General features: G+C 56.6%; 2 protein-coding genes and 1 non-coding gene across 8 annotated transcripts in view; 1 reads left to right on the top strand and 2 right to left on the bottom strand.

Annotated features, from left to right (window-relative positions):
* Positions 1 to 524: 524 nt before the first annotated feature.
* On the bottom strand, positions 525 to 6855 carry LRRC3 (leucine rich repeat containing 3). Its single transcript, XM_023630286.2, has 2 exons — positions 5974 to 6855; positions 525 to 5226 (listed from the first exon to the last, which is right to left on the bottom strand). Exon 2 carries the CDS (start codon positions 5165 to 5167, stop codon positions 4298 to 4300), a length of 870 nt encoding a protein of 289 aa, XP_023486054.1. The 5' UTR covers positions 5168 to 5226; positions 5974 to 6855; the 3' UTR covers positions 525 to 4297.
* Positions 6856 to 10012: 3157 nt separating this feature from the next.
* On the top strand, positions 10013 to 10153 carry MIR9028 (microRNA mir-9028). Its single transcript, NR_128042.1, has one exon. It is a non-coding gene; the product is annotated as a microRNA mir-9028 (primary transcript).
* A 3459-nt stretch (positions 10154 to 13612) lies between these two features.
* Positions 13613 to 15439, bottom strand: part of TRPM2 (transient receptor potential cation channel subfamily M member 2) — a 59944-nt gene continuing 58117 nt past the window's right edge. For all 6 annotated transcript variants that reach the window (XM_023630277.2, XM_070252586.1, XM_023630282.2 and 3 more), the window contains exons 33-34: positions 14856 to 14951; positions 13613 to 14724 (exon numbers count right to left, since the gene is read on the bottom strand). In XM_023630277.2, coding sequence (XP_023486045.1) covers positions 14629 to 14724; positions 14856 to 14951 — 192 coding nt within the window. In that variant the 3' untranslated portion in view covers positions 13613 to 14628. The remainder of the gene's footprint in view (positions 14725 to 14855; positions 14952 to 15439) is intronic.

Here is a 15439-nt window from a genome sequence, read left to right as displayed (position 1 = left end):
GGTGGGGCAGTGCTGTGGGGGATACCAGGCAGCTGGCGGAAGGTGGAGAGGCCGTTCGTGGCCCTTGGGAAACAGCTCAGGCTGGGCCTGGGGCCTCTGACCACACAGAGGACCTGTCCCGACACAGGCTCAGCGCTTCACTCCTGACTGTGGTGGTCTCAGGTGACCCTTGCCCGAGCCTAGGAGGCAGTAGGATTGAAAGGTTTTCCCAGCAGCGGGGCTGGAGAGCAGGGCCTGGTTTTATTGGCTGTCCACTGCCTAGAGGTGAACTCTCTCCAGGGATGCCATGATGTCAGCTGGCTCACAAAAGTCCTCAAAATGTAACCATCAGCCATCTCTAGGCAGTGCAAGCCAGCTCCAGCACCAGTGCACCCCGTCCCTGACCTGGGTCCCCCACGCTGTGGGCTCGCAGGGCTCCGGGCTCATAGGGCTGGCGGCTCTGCTGCAGGCCAGGCTGCAGCAACGGAAGGGGCGTCTGGGCCGCGTGGGGCCGCAGAGACACAGACAACAGAATCCACTCCAGCTCATTCACGCCCAGAGGTTTAGTCAAGGAACACAGTCAGTGGGAACGACAGTAGAGTCAGACTCGAGACCCAGCTTCCAGGAAAGGTGACTCCAGATACCACCCCAGGCTCCTGCCATGGCCGGGAGCTGCCCCAAGTCCAGAACATTCCACCTCCACCACAGTCTGCACCAGCGGCCCTGCCTCCTCCTCACATAAATTCAGTCTGGGATCAAAGTCTCATGCAAATGCAGCTGTCAAGAATGGGCTACAAGGTGGCCTGGGCAGTGCAGTCCAGAAGGCAAGCCAGCAGGGGCAGGGCAGTGCACAGCGCCCACCACGGGGGGCGCCCAGGAGTGCTCGGGGCCCGGGCCCACCTCTCTGCCCAGGGTTCCCAGGAAGGTGGCTCCTCGCCTTCCTGCCCTGGCTTTGCTGACGCCCCAGCATCCTACGGACCATCTGGGAGGAGCTGTTCATGCCGGCCCAGCCCCACTCCAGACCCCCATCTGATGGAGAGTGCGCCGGCCCGTCTTAGAGCTCAGTGTAACCAGGCATCTGGGGGCCCCGAAGCCCACCAGGGAAGGGAGGCTGGGGTGTCGGGAGGCTGGGGTGTCAGAAGGCTGTGAGCACCGGGCACCCCCTCCTAGGGGCAGGGGCAGGGGTGGGCTCTGGTTCCGTGAGGAGCATCCATGGTGGGGCCGGGGACCAAGGGAGCAGGAAGTCTCAGAGGCGCTGGGTAGGGAGAGCGGGCTCTGGGGGGCCCCATGAGCCGCTCATTGCCCCTCCCCTCCCCTCTGTCCCTAGAAGCAAGACCCCCCACCAACTCCCGTGGGAAGGAAGAGAGACCTAGCCACCACCCTGAGGGGTTGGCTGCCAGGGCCAATCTGGTCACTCCACCCATGTCCTGTGAGGAACCCCCAAATCATCCCCCCAACCCCCCACCCCTGGGAAGTGCTACCTCTCTTGGTAAAAGGAGCTCTGCAGATGGGGCTAAGGGGGGGCCATGCACAGGGAGCTCTCTGAGGGCCCCTTACCTGGATGGCAATGAGAGCCGGGGGTCCCCCATGTCCCACAAAGGCTATAATCCCACTGCCCCCCAACTTGGACAGACCGACTGAGGCACCCCCTCTGTCATGTCCCCACCACTGTCAACACTGTTCCCTCGATGGGGCCGGCTTGACCCCGGCCTCTGCAGATTTAAGATGAGGTCAAAGGCCCATCAGTGGGGGGGGTAGCAGAGTGAGCCCGAGGGTCCACAGGGGCGTCCAGGGGCCTGCACTCGCATATGGCAGCAAGGGACAGGGTGGGCCCAGGCAGGGCGTCATCTTAACGTGTCCCTTGAGGGGAGGGGAGGGCTGCACCCAGGGAGAGCCGAGGGCTCCCAGGTACCAGGACTGGGAGTACCCATGAGCAGGAAGGAGCTTCGGGGTCCTGGAGTTGGGGTCCTGGAGATCGTCCTTGGAGGGAGGTATCCTCCCCTGGGATGCTCCACGAGGGGCGGGGAGCCCAGAAGGGCAGGAGTGCTCCGGGCTCAGGAGGAGAGGGAGCAGCCCCTCTGGTGTGCTCCGGGGTCCTCACCCACCTCCTCTTCCCAGCAGGGGCAGGACAGGAGCCCGGCAGGCCAGCACCGAGGGGAAGGTGGGCGGTGGGCCGGGGCCCAGCAGGGGGCAGGGAGGGAAGAAGCCCCACCCCACTGGGCCCCTGTGGACCCCGTGAAGAGCCACGTTTGGGGGGCAGCAGGCTCAGGGCTGATTCTGGTGTAAGAGCAAAAGAAGAGGTTCCTGGCGGCAAAGAAGGCCCCCCAAAGTGCTGAGGCCGTCTAGCCCCCAGAGGACGTGAGCAGCAGTGGCAAGACCCTGACAATCCCACCCGGCCTCGGTCCACTCTCTTCCCCTGAGCCAGTGTCACGTCCATCGCGCAAACCCACCAGGCGGCAAACCTCTTGTGTTGTGGGGCCCTCTCCCCGCTGTCTGCACCCTGGGATGGAAGGGGAAGGGGGACCCAAATCACCCAAGGAGCCTGTGTCCTGCTGGTCAGCCAGCAGCCGCACTTCTGCTCCGCACGGCAACTGTCACACAAGGGGAGCAACACTAAGACTGGCCGCTTGGATTCAGTGCTCATGGAAAGCGGGCGGGGCCGTCGGCTTCCTGCGGACTGGTACCATTCGGAAGGAGCACGAGCCATGGGAGGCGGCGAGGTGGGCCTCGACCGCCGCGCCTGAGCCAGGCCTCCCACTCCGCCTCCTGATCTAGGCGGCGGGCAGAGAAGTGCCACCCTGCACGTCACAGCACAGGGCCCCCTGTTCACACTGCGCAGGCTGTGCACACCGGCCCCTGCCCCATGAACACAGGCGTGGGGCGTTTGGGAGTGGGAGAGTACTGGGAATCTGCTGGTCGTTTCTCTTTAATGCACCATAACTGAAAAGGCACCACTCTGTTCGAACGAGCCTCTCGGGGCTCTGCCTCAGCTGCTGCGTCTGAGTCAACACGTCCGCATGACCCCGCTCCTCACTTCAAGTCACACGAGGCTGTGCAAGGACCAACCGCCACTTCTAATCCTGTCTAAGCATCTAGGGCGTCCATCTTTCACACCTTAAGTTCATAAACAGTTTATCCCTATTTGCTTCCCCCTAAAAATATCTGAAGTCGTTTAAAATATAAACACTCATACAAAAAGGTTTTTTAGTAAAAAATAGGATTGGAAAGATGGATCAGAGTTATATAGGTGGAGGTAACGTCTACCCTGAACATGAAATAATACGGGTAAGAAAACCGAGCACTAAATTAGCTCTGAGATTCCTGGCAGCAAAGGTGAAAAGGGGGAGCGAGGAGGAGAGAGAGAAAGAGAGAGAGAGAGAGAGGAGTTCCTGTTGCTGGAGAAAGGGAGCACCCCGCTGATTGGCCTTGAAACATGGAACAGCAGTCCTCCTGTCCTTGGAGAGGTCTTTAGGTCTCAGTGGGTGGAAAAACAAGGCACAGTAGCGATCCAAGGTGACGGCCTGCCCACCAACATGGTCCAGATGGCGAGGCAGGAAGCGGGGCAGGGCCATGTTGTGTGCTTGCTGACTGCCCCTGGGATGGTCCACTCTGGGCCTTTCTCGGGTTCCTCTCCAGGGTTTTTTGGTTTTGGGGTTTGGGGTCTTTCCCTCTGACTGGACCGAAATTTTGGTACAGGTGTTCCTCTTCACAAACATTCTGAGAACAAACAAACCTGTTCCAAGGTAAGTTTGAGCTGCGCCTTTCACGTACCTCCCTCGAAACACCTGGTCTCTCCCACTTCCCTCTGGAGAGAGTTCCGTGGTCAAAAGTGTTCAGGAAATATAAGGGAAACGAGGTGACTCCGTTCCGCACGGTGGGACGACCTGTGCCTTCAACAGAGCGCTCTGCACCCTAGACCGCTGTTGGGGTACGCGCACACTTGCGGGCACGAGCTCTTTCTTCTCTGAACGCTGACACGTCCTCTGGGTACCACACAGGAGAGGCCTGCAGAGTGGAAGGGCCACCGAACATCGTTAACAGGCAGGCTGGTTTTAAGTCCCAGCTGGATCATTTCCTGACTGTGTCACGGTGGGCAAGTCACTCCGTGTCTCTAAGCTCCGGTTTCCTCGTTACCTGACCTGAAGGAGGTGGCAGTGACTGAACGCAACACGGGAAAGTGCTCTGAAGAGGGAAGCACTGCGCAGAAACAGCTGTGATGACCCACCTCGCCGGGGGTCTCAGAAGCACGAGTCAGCCACCACCTGCTACCAAAGTGACGGGAGACAGGTGGGCTGCGGTCTGCTCGAGCCAGAGGGCACTAGGGCACGGGGCCGATGGGGTCCTTGGACACGGGGGCGCTGGGCAGGGACTTGAGGTACTCCAAGTGCCTCCTGGCATCCTCCTGGTTCTGGCGCACGTAGTACACAACATAGGTGATCACCATGGCGAACCAGCCGAACATGGTGACCAGCATGGCCACATCCGTGGTCTTGTGGTGGATGCTGCAGAAGCTGACGCCGGAGTCCAGAGCCTGGATCAGCGGCTTCCCCACGTATTCCTCCTGCACCGAGGTGTGGCAGGCGATCTCGTCCACCGAGTCCGGGTCCAGCTTCAGCTCCCATAGGGCCTCCTGCAGGGCACATTCGCAGTGCAGCGGGTTGTGGGACAGGCGGATCTTGGCGCTGAGCTTGCCCAGGGCGTCCTTCGGAATCCTCCGGATGCGATTATGAGACAGGTCCAGCAGCCGCAGGCCCCCAGCCAGGCCCGAGAAGGCAGCAGGGCCGATGGTCTCGATGGCATTCTGAGACAAGTCCAGCTCTCTCAGTTGGTTCAGGTGCTGGAAAGCTCCGTTAGGGATGCGGGCAATTTTGTTGGCATCGAGCTTCAGGAGCACGGCGTCGGTGGGGATGTCCTTGGGGATCTCCTGCAGGCCCCTCGCGCTGCAGTGGACGGCCACAGCCCCCGCGTGGTCAGGGCACTGGCAGCTCTGCGGGCAGGAAGCACCCAACCGCAGGCAGAAGAGGAGGAGGAGGCAAGACCCCCCTGTGGGGACCGGCAGGGACGAGGGGCTCTGCCTGCCCATGGGGCCCATCTGACTGCGTGTGGGGACAGAGGGCACGCCCCTCTCGCTCAGTGCTGCAGATCTCTGCTCTTCCCCACTCCCCGGCGCCACTGTGCAAGTGACCATCCGACAAAGACATAAACTCTCGCTCCTTATGTGCCAGGAAAGACTGTTCTCTTTCAGTTCTGAAAGAGAAGAGCAATCAGCATTGTCCACCGTGGTCCAGCACACTTTGACTTTGAGGAGATGTCACAGGCAAACTGAAGCATCTGACCAGTGGGGGTCTCTGTAACTTATTTCCGGAGTCTCCCAACACCACCCAGAAGAGCAAGGACAGGGTCGTGCTGACCGCTGGGCCGGGGGCAGGCTTGGAGCTAAGTGGTCCGGAACCCGGCCACCCCGCCCTGGACACACCCACTGCACACCCAGGGGACCAGGGCCTGGACAGCACGGGGGTGACGGATGGACTAGGGTCCACCCTTCTGAGCTCCTTGGGGCTGGAAACCAGGAAGACCGGGCTGCAGAGTCGGACCCAGTGGGTAGGAATAGGACCCGGAGGGCGGCTTGTCTCCGCGGGGGCTGGGCTGCTGTCAGGAGCTGAGCACTTTGCTAATTTTCACAACCCTTAAAAATTAAGTAATAAATAAAGCTCTTCTCCATCGGCCCTGATAGGAACAAACCACCTGGCACCGGCACCGGGGTCGGCGCCTTTTATCTCCATTATGTTTGAAAAAGAAGGAAAACGAGAAAAGAGAAAAGCCAAGCGCTGGGCGCGCGGCCCGCGCTGGGGCGTGGGGCGGCGGGGCCGCGCGGGGCCTCGCGGGCGGGGCTCGGACCCCGGGACCCTGGGACCCTCGAGACCCCGGGACCCGCGGGCGGGGGATGGACGGGGGCGGGGGTGTCCAGGCTCCCGGGCGGGGCGGTGGCTTTACCTGTAGGCCGAGTACGGTGGCTGCTCTGCAAGAGGCTCTCTCACGCTCGGAGCCCGACCCGGAGCCACACCCGTGCGCGGCAGCGACCCGGGAGCCTGCGCCCAAGTCCGCGGCTCGGACACACGCGGCTCGGCCTGCGCTCCGCGGGGCGGGGCTGGAAAGGGGCGGGGCCTGGGCGAGGGGCGGGGCCGGGGCGGGGCCGGGCCGAGGGGCGGGGCCTGGAGAAACGTGAGGGGCGGGGCCAGGATGACGAGAGGCCTGGGCAGGGGCGGGGCCTGAAGGCGAGGGGCGGGGCCTGGAGAAACGTGAGGGGCGGGGCCAGGATGACGAGAGGCCTGAGAGTGAGGGGCGGGGCCTGGCCAGAGGCGGGGCCAGGATGACGCCAGGCCGGAGAATTGAGGGGCGGGGCCTGGGACGGGTCAAAGGCGGGGCGGGGCCAGGACGACTCAGAGAGGGAGGGCGAGGGAAGGGGCCTAGGCGAGGCGGTAGAGGCAAGGTGGGGCGGGGCTTGGGATGGGGGCGGGGCCTGAGAGGACGTCGTGGGCGGGGCTGGGGCGGGGCTTTCAGACGCAGGAGAGGTGTGATTGTCAGGGGCTGTGGGCGTGGTCTGCGGGCGGGCGGGGCGGTGAAGCTACAGAGCCCCGCCCCTGCCCCGCCCCATCCGGCCCCATCCGGCCCCTGCCTGGTGCTGGGGGATCCCCTCCTGGGGCTGGCGTCGCTGCGAAGCCCCTGCTGTGAGTCCCTCTCAGGCCTAAAGCCAGCGGCCTCCAGAGCTGGTTAGTGGGATTCGTGTCCGCCCACCTGTGTGGGGTCGGGCTCCTACTCCATACCCCACCCTCCTGTGTCTTAGGGTCCGTGCGTGGGCATCCCGAGGAGGGAAGGGAATGTGGGGGTGGGGGCACTTCACTTGACCTGAGCCATCCCTAGGGCTTTGTAACAATTTTATTGTGGTGTCATTGATATGCGATAAACCACATATTTAAATCTGATGCATTTTGGTATTTGCGTACACCCGTGAAAGCATCGCTACAATCAGCGTAGTAAATACCCCGAGTTTCTGCCTTTGTATTCCCCCCACCCCTATCCTGGTCCCCACGCAAGCACTGGTCCACAGTGTCAGAGCACTGTAGGGTTAGTGTCAGCGTGTGTTACCATTTTTATATGTTGTTGAGTTATTTAATAGAGGTAGAGCTTCTGAGGTTATTTTTTTTCCTTGACTGAATTTGGTAGTTTGTATCTCCCAAGGAATTGTCCACTTATTTTAAGTTGTTGAATTTATCAGCATAAAGGTCTTCATAATATTCTGTTATTATTCTTTCAATATGGACTACGAAGTGATGTCATGTCTCTAATTCCTGATATTGGTAATTTGTGTCTCTTTTCTTTCACTGGTCAGTCAGGATATAAGTTCATCAATTTTATTGATATTCTCAAAGAACCAGTTGTTGGTTCCATTGATTTCTCTATTGTTTTCCCTTTTTGTTTTTCATTGACTTTCTCTCTGATCTGTATTTTTTCTTTTGCTTACATTGGGTTTAACTGTCTATTCTTTTTCTGGTTTCTTAAGACAGAAGCTGAGCTCACTGATTTGAGATCTTTCTTCTCTACTATGGGCATTTAGTGCTATACATTTCCCTCCAAGTCCTGCTTTAGCTGCATCCCAGTAATTCTGATGTGTTGTATTTTCATATCCATTATGTTTAAAATACTTTCTAATTTGCCTTTTCTTTTCTTTTTTGATCCATGAGTTTAGAAGTGTGTTGGTTAGTTTCCAGATATTTGGGGATTTCCCAAAGATTTTTCTGTTTTTGATTGCTAATTTAAATCCATTGTTGTCAGAGAGCATACTCTGTATCTTTTGGATCCTTTTAAGTTTATTGAGACTCATTTTATGGCCCAGAATATGGCCCATGTTAATAATTGTTATGTGTGTACTTAAATGTGTGTTCTCCTGTCGCTCAGTGGGACATTCTATGAATTTTGGCTAGGTCAAGTCAGCTGATGGTGCAATTCGAGTATTCTACATAGTTGCTGATTTTCTGTCTGTTGCTCTGTTAATTATCGAGAGAGGAATGTTGAAGTTTCTAACTATAATTGTGAATGTGTCTGTTTCTCCTCACAGTTCTGTCAGTTTCTGCTTTGTGCATTTTGATACCCTATATTCAGATTATTATATCTTCTTGATTAATTGACTGCTTTATCATTATGAAATGGCCCTCCTTATCCCCAGATTCTTTGCTTTGAACTCTGCTCTGTCTGACACTAACATGGCCACTCCAGCTTTCTCTTGACTCAGTTAGCTTGGGATGTCTTCCTTCATCCCTTTACTCTTAGCCTCTTGGGTCCTCATACTTAGTGTCCTTCAGGATTTTCATAGCATCAAAGTATCTTCCTCAATATATTTATTAACTACAAAGGGAAAAATAATAACTTTATAGGGGGTAACCCAGCAGAAATCACCCTACCTCTGTGACAAAGGTTAATATCATCAGTAAAAGACAGATGGACATCATGGAGCCCTTGGTACGACAGACTGAGAAAAAGCACAGCATCACTCCTCTGGTATTCTTGCCAAAAATTCACAATCTCATCCCAATTGTGAGAGCACTGCAAACACACCGAAAGTGAAAGACATTTTACAAAGTGACTGATAAATACACTTCAAAAGACCACAAAAAAACAAGAAAAGACTGAATCACTGTTACAGGTTGGAAAAGACTAAGAAGAAATAATAACTAGATGCAATGTGGGATCCTGGAATAGACAAGGGTATTAGTGGGAAAACCAGTGCCCTTGAATAAGGCCGGCAGTTTAGGTTACAGCGTGTTACCCGTGACGGCATCCCAGCTTCGACAGCTTTCCTTTAAAGGCGTGGTTGGTGCGTGGGCTCCGGTCTGTCTTCCTTGATTTCTTTTCCATATCCCTCGACCATGTCCTCTTGTCCTCTTTTCCTGCCTTCTTTTAGATTGAGTCTTTTTCGGTCCACTTTCTCTCCTTAGTTGACTCAGAGCTGTAACTCTCTGCTGTGTTGTTTCAGTGGCTGCTTACAGGTGCGGTGTCAGCTCTCACCTCTCATCTCAGTCTTCCATCAGGTCACGTTAGACCTCTTCGCCTGCAGCCTCAGACCCCTGCAGTGGTGATCTGCACCTGCTCCGGGCCTGTGCTCTTGTCCTACGGTTATGTCCGTGTGTCTAGGAACCTCACAATACCTTGTTATTTCTGCTCTAAACGGTCAACTAGCTTTCAAGGAGATTGAAATAATCTGAGCTATGAAGCTGCTGGTGTGTTATCTTATGGTAAACTGCAGAGGCGCCAAAGGGGAGCCAAAAAATTATGGAATATTCTTAATATTTACATTGAACACACTAATGTGGTTACCACCAAAAACTGCCGTGTGGATGCAGGTGAACCAGCAGACTTTATGCACAGTAGAGGGTCCATTCACTCAGGGCTCACGCTGTGCGGTTCTGTTTATGGAACGTTCGAGAACAGGCAACATTCGATGACGGTGGAGGGCAGTGACCAGGATGGGGCACAAGGGGGCTTCTGGGGCTGGATGTTCTACACCTTGATCTGGGTGCTGGTCGTTAACATAAGTAAGAAATCCATCAAGCTGCTCACACTGCAGATTAGTGCTGGTGACTAAGTGTGTGCTCAGCCTCAATAAAATAAACCAGTGATGTGCTGTACCAGTTTGCTCATCACAGGTCATTACATGTGTCAATGACGTGCACACTGATGGGTGGATAGATGGATGGACCAGTTCAGGGCACTTGTGGGTGTGTCTTCCTGGTCCTCATAGTTGCTGGCCTGCCTCACTAGGTGATAACATCAGAGTCTCCAAGGGGTGGCGCTGGCCACTGGCCAGGCCCAGGCCACAGGGCCTGGTGAGAGCTGGCCCACTGTCCTCTCCGGACCGTGAGCCTGTGCTCTCAGAAGCACCAGGAACCTTCTAATGCCATCCCAGCCACGTGGTCTGACCACTGCAGCTGTCCTTCTGACGGTTATTGAGCTCTGATTATCTCACCATTTATCCACCCAGGATCCTGGCTTCATGGCCCCAGGGATATAATGCAAGGCTCCAGCTGGTTAATTGCTTCCCCACCAGGAAGGATGTTTTGCCGGACTAGGCCCGCGTGCACGTCCCTGGGGATCAGCGTGGAGGAGCAGAGCCTGCAGCATCCACAAGGGCCAGGATGAAATCAGGCAGATGAATAAAACCTCCTGCTGAGGCCAGAACGCTGCCCTCCCCACAGAGGGATCACAGAGTGGCCTGGCCGGCCCTTCCTCTGGGCCGTGCACTGGCCACCAGCTCTCCCACCCGGCCTTCCATGGGGCCAGGCTCGGGCCTCTGCTGCCCCGGCCTCCACACTGCCCCCACTTCTGCCCTTACCCAGCCAAGGGGACCCTCAGACAGGACCTCAGCCCACTGGGCAGCATTGAGAGCAGCCAGCTCACAGGCAGGGGCTGGAGCAGGACAAAGGCAGAGGACCGAGGGGAGCTGAGGGAGCCGGCTCGCTGCATGGGAGCCCCGAAGGTCACCAAAGGGCCTCATGGATGGATTGTTGGCCTTGGCAAAACTATCCTGAGCAGCTTTGGCCAAGACTGAACCTTCCTGTACGCTCCCGGAATTCCTCAATCTCTCTGAATTCCTGGATCTCCCTGAATTCCTGGTTCTCTCTGCCTGATCTTGAAAGACGAATTGGAAAACCAAAAAGAAGCCCTGAGCAGCACCCTGGGCTTGGGCCCTGCCCCCCTGGCGTCCTTCCCTGGGCCGTCAGAACCAGACTGCCTCCACTCCCTGGCTGCCGATTTCCCTGCGGGAAGAGGATGGCCACCTTCACCACATCTCTCGTTTGTCACTGGCATTTCCAGATCTGTCTCCTCTGGGGGCTCTCCCTGCACATTCCTGCCACCCCAGATCTCACAAATCCAAGTTTTGTCAATTTTGTTGTCTTTCTCAAGACCCTATTTTTTCTTGCAGATTCTTTTTTTCAAGATTGGCCCTAAGCTAACATCTGTTGCCCATCTTTTTTTTTCCTCCGCGAAGCCCCCCAGTACATAGTTGTATATTCTAGTTGTGGGTCCTTCTAGTTCTTCTGTGTGGGACACCACCTCAGCATGGCTTGATGAGTAGTGCCGTGTCCACGCCCAGGATCTGAACCGGCCAAACCCTGGGCCACCGAAGTGTGAACTTAACCACTCGGCCAGGGGGCCGGCCCCCAATGCCGATTCTTTATTTTTCCCTCCTTCATTAAATTCTGACTTTGTCCCTGCCTTAGTCCCTGGATTTATGTTGTAGCTGGGTTTTGAGCTTCTTGAGTCATCACCTTAGCTAATTTCCTTTCCGTCTTTTGACTTTTAAATAAATGCATTTAGGTTATAACTGTTCCCCCTGAGACTCTGCAGCCACACCCCGGGTGGGACATGGGATCCTCTCACTGTGTGGCTTCTGGTTCGCTCGCTCCCCACTGAAGGTGCACGTCGAGGGCAGGAGGGAGGTGGGGGGCGGGGAAGGGCGCAGGCGGCCCCCATGGCCCTCCCTAGACAATCCCAGCCCATGGTTCTCGCTTGCCCCAAATCCCGTGCAGCTGGGGATGGCCCTGGGACCGAGCGCTGACCAGAGTCGCAGGGACAGCGTCTGCCGTCCCCATAGAGGCACAGCTGCTGCCCATTGGTCCTCCCACCTCCGAAGCAGGAGGCTCCAAAGAGAGGACAGAAGCCTCTCCAGGGAGGGCGGAAGGCAGAGGGTGGCATCACCAGCAGCGCCCAGCCCCAGCAAGCTAGTCCGGGGACTGGTCACTCACCGTCCCAAGTGCAAGCGCCTGGAACCACCAGAGGTATTTCTGTCCTCTCCTGGCGTACGGCCACGTTCCCACGTTCCAATGTTGCTCTAACGCTGTGGCCAGAGCGTGTGGCCTCGGTGATGGGCTGCCCTCACAAAGTCACTGAGATCTCCTTGATGGTGTGGTGTGCACTCAGCTTTTGTGACTGTCCTGTGTGTGTCTGAGAACCAGGTGTGTCCTCTGGGCCTTCTCGTTGCTGTCGTTGGGTGGGTGCAAAGTCACACACACAGAGGAAGTCTGTAACTATGAACAGTATGTTCATCATGTGCCATGTCTGTATTTATGGGTTACACAATTTACTGCACACATATAAATATATAGCACATAATGCATATGTAAACAAATCTATATGTAAATTATACGCCGTTTCTATGTATAATATATATTTATATATAAATACACACACACCTGTATGCATAATCACACACCACAGACACACACAGAATGACCCCAACTTTGTTGACTACGTTATTCAAATTCCACCCTATTTTCCTTTTGCTTTTTGATTTCTTGATTTCTGAGAGGTCTCAAATATTACTGTGAAGTTTCCGATTTCTCCTTGAATTTCTATCAATTTTGCTTCATGTATTTTAAAAAGCTACGGCGTTAGGTAGATAACAGTTGACGAAAGTACTATTTCTCGATGGAGTGATACCTTTATCCAGTCGAAGGTTCCTCTCTGTTCCCTGAAGGACACACTTGAGCCTGAGTTCTGTTGGTCTGCTGGAGCTGTTTGCATACCTTCCTCTCTGCCTAGTGGGACTCCCCATGTTGTCAGCTATTAAATGTCTCTTTTGTTTTGACCGATATAGGAAAATGTACGGAAAACAAGAGAAATCTGTTGTGTCCTTTTCGTACCCCAATATGAGAATCACAGTTTATGTATGACATAATGACAGACACGTTTTGACTATCTCCTGCCATTTTATTTCACATTAACCATCTTCGATGGATATTTTTTCCTTGATTTTGTTGTTGTTTGGTTTAATTCCCCTGGTGGTTTAAAGTCACTCCTCTGTCTGTCCTTCGCGTGGCCGCCCTAAGCCGTAATGCACTCGGCTGCCCGCCTGCATTTGTCAGCCCACATTTCCCTCCAGCCCGGGATCTAGGCGGCATCCGTTTCTTTCTCCTGAGCGAGGGAAGACCTTCAATGAGCTCGGCCCGCCCGGGGTCTCCTCTGCGCTCCCGGGAGACCAGCTGGGACTCAATTCTCAGCTATTCAATTTTCTTTTCACATTGTGTCTCAACAATTACAAGACTCAGCCGCACATTTTAGTGGTTCCCTTGCTATCCACAGAGCTCAGTCTGTGTGTGTGTGTGTGTGTGTGTGTGTGTGTGTGTGTCTGTGTCTGTGTTCTGGACTGAATGGTTGCATCCCTCCCAAAAATTCCTACGTGGAAGCCCGAACTCCCAGTGGGGCTGTGTTTGGAGGTGGGACCTCTAAGGAAGTAAGTAAGGTTACACGGGGTCATGAGAGCGGAGCCCTGAAGGATCGGTGTCCTTATAAGAGGAGAAGGAGAGCAGCCTCCGTCTCCACGCATGCCGAGCACAGGCCGCGTGAGGACACGGCGGGGGGGGCCCTACAGGCGGGAAGAGAGCTCCCTCCAGAACCCAGCGCTGTGGCAACCTGGTTGCGTACATCCAGCCCCCAGGACTGAGAGGACACGTGTCTGCGGCTAAAGCCGCGCCTGCGGTGCTCTGTCGTGGCAGCCTGGCCCACTAAGTCAGTGCGTTTTGTTTTTCTGTACTTCATCTTTGAGAAATTCTTTCAGAAAGGACGCATGAGTAACACATTTTCTGTGTCCTTACTATTTTAAAATGTTTATTTGGTGCTTCGGCTTGAAGGCTGGCTTGGCTGGGTATGTGATTCCAGATAAAAAGCCAGGCCCCCCACTCCTACCCCCGTGCCTGAGCACCTGCAGGGTGGGGGAGCGGGGCGAGGGCCCGAGGGTGCTGAGTCCCAGTTGCGGGCTCATCTAAGAGGATGAAGGAGACGGAGCCTGGGGGTCGGGGGTCAGAGGGAAATCGAGAGTTTGGACCTGAGGGGCCTGCAGGGTGTCCGTGGAGAGACAGCCACAGGCCACGGAAAGCCTGCCCGTGAGGTGAGAGAGGTTTCGGTGGCCCAGCCACAGCCCCGTGACCACCGCACACCTCTGTGACTCTGTTTATTTTCTGGTTCACTCCTGACGGTTTACACTGATGGCTTGTGAGTCACCGACACTGAACCCAGTGGCCCCCCACTGTCCACGCCCACCGTCTGCTCCCTCCAGGCTCACAGGAAGGGGAAGCAGGGAGTGCAGGTGTAGGGGACCCCACCTGGGGCCTGGGGCAGCGAACAGGCAGAGACCCTCTGCATCTCTGGAGCAGGCCTGTGCTTGCCCAGTACCCCGTCTCTGCGAAGGGGCGCAGCCCTGGCAGCCCGGGGCGCTGAACTGGGCTTCCCACACTGCCCTGCCCCAAGCCAGGCGAGAGTCCGAGTTATGTCAGAGTGGAGGCCATGTGGGGGGCCTGAGCCCAAGGAGGAGGCCACAGGGGAACCCCAACTGTCCAGGAAATGCAGGCTGTGGGCCCCTGCACCGCTGGTGGTGGACGTGCTGCTCAGGATGACACGACCAGGAGGGAGCAACTCCAGCCGAGGGTCAAGGCCGCCAGGGGCCCACAGCCCCTTGACAGGCTGCCAGCCTGCTCAGGAGAGGCAGCGATGGCTGGCGGGGTGCCAGCGGCCACCTCAGCTCTGAGGAACTGCGGTGTGACTGGCCGCCTGTCGCCTGCCTCAGCTCTCCCCTCAGGGCGCCCTGGCGCCTTCCATTCACGAGCTTGTCTGGCCGGCGACTCCAGCTGGTGTGAGGGATGGCAGGTCCCCAAACCACATCATGCAGCGTCCCGGCAGCAGCCCCTTGCCTGTCTGAGGTCCAGGGCTGCGTGAGCCTTGGGCGGCCAGCACCAGGAACGAGCAGCCCGTCTCCGAGGGGCCCCTGGACGGACTGGCCTCGCCCGCCCCTGAGGTCAATAGTAAGCCCCGAACAGAGCGGCCACCTTCTGGAGGATGGTCTTGTGGTTGGCGTACAGCGGGATGCACTTGTCCACGACCTGCCACCGGACGGACATCCCCGGGTCGCAGGGCTGCAGGTGCTGCAAGGACAGGGGCAGATCCTGACTCCCTCCTGGGCTGGCTCCACCTCCACCCAGACACCCCAAAGCCCGGACTGCAGAGGGGCAGCGGGGGCACGACCCCAGCCTCGGCCCTCGCTCCAGGTCAGGCCCGTGGCTGGCTCACTTTGCTCTGCTGTGGAAGCGGGGTCAGGACACCTACTGCGGTTGCCCCTCAGAAAACCCTGCCAAGCCCCGATGTCCTTGAAGGAGGAGAGAGTGGGCGCAGCCGTGTTCTGAGGCGCCCCAGCCGGCAAATGAGCCAAGTCTGTCCCCCGAGCCTCTTTGGCTCCAGTTCTCCGTTAGGGATATGAGGAGTGATGTATGGGGGGGCGGTCTCCCCACAAAGGTGGGTGAACCAGCCTCCCTTGGACATGAGCCTGGAGGCCCCCAGAGGACCCCGTCCCAGGGCGCCCGTCCAGCCCTGACTCCACTCCAGCCGTGTGCTTGTGCCTCTGGCCTCTCCTGGG

This window comes from Equus caballus, chromosome 26 (assembly GCF_041296265.1).
Source record: "Equus caballus isolate H_3958 breed thoroughbred chromosome 26, TB-T2T, whole genome shotgun sequence".
NCBI classification, from domain to species: Eukaryota; Metazoa; Chordata; class Mammalia; order Perissodactyla; family Equidae; genus Equus; species Equus caballus.
The sequence above is the reverse complement of the archived record's forward strand: the minus strand, read 5'-3'. Positions and strand labels throughout refer to the sequence as shown.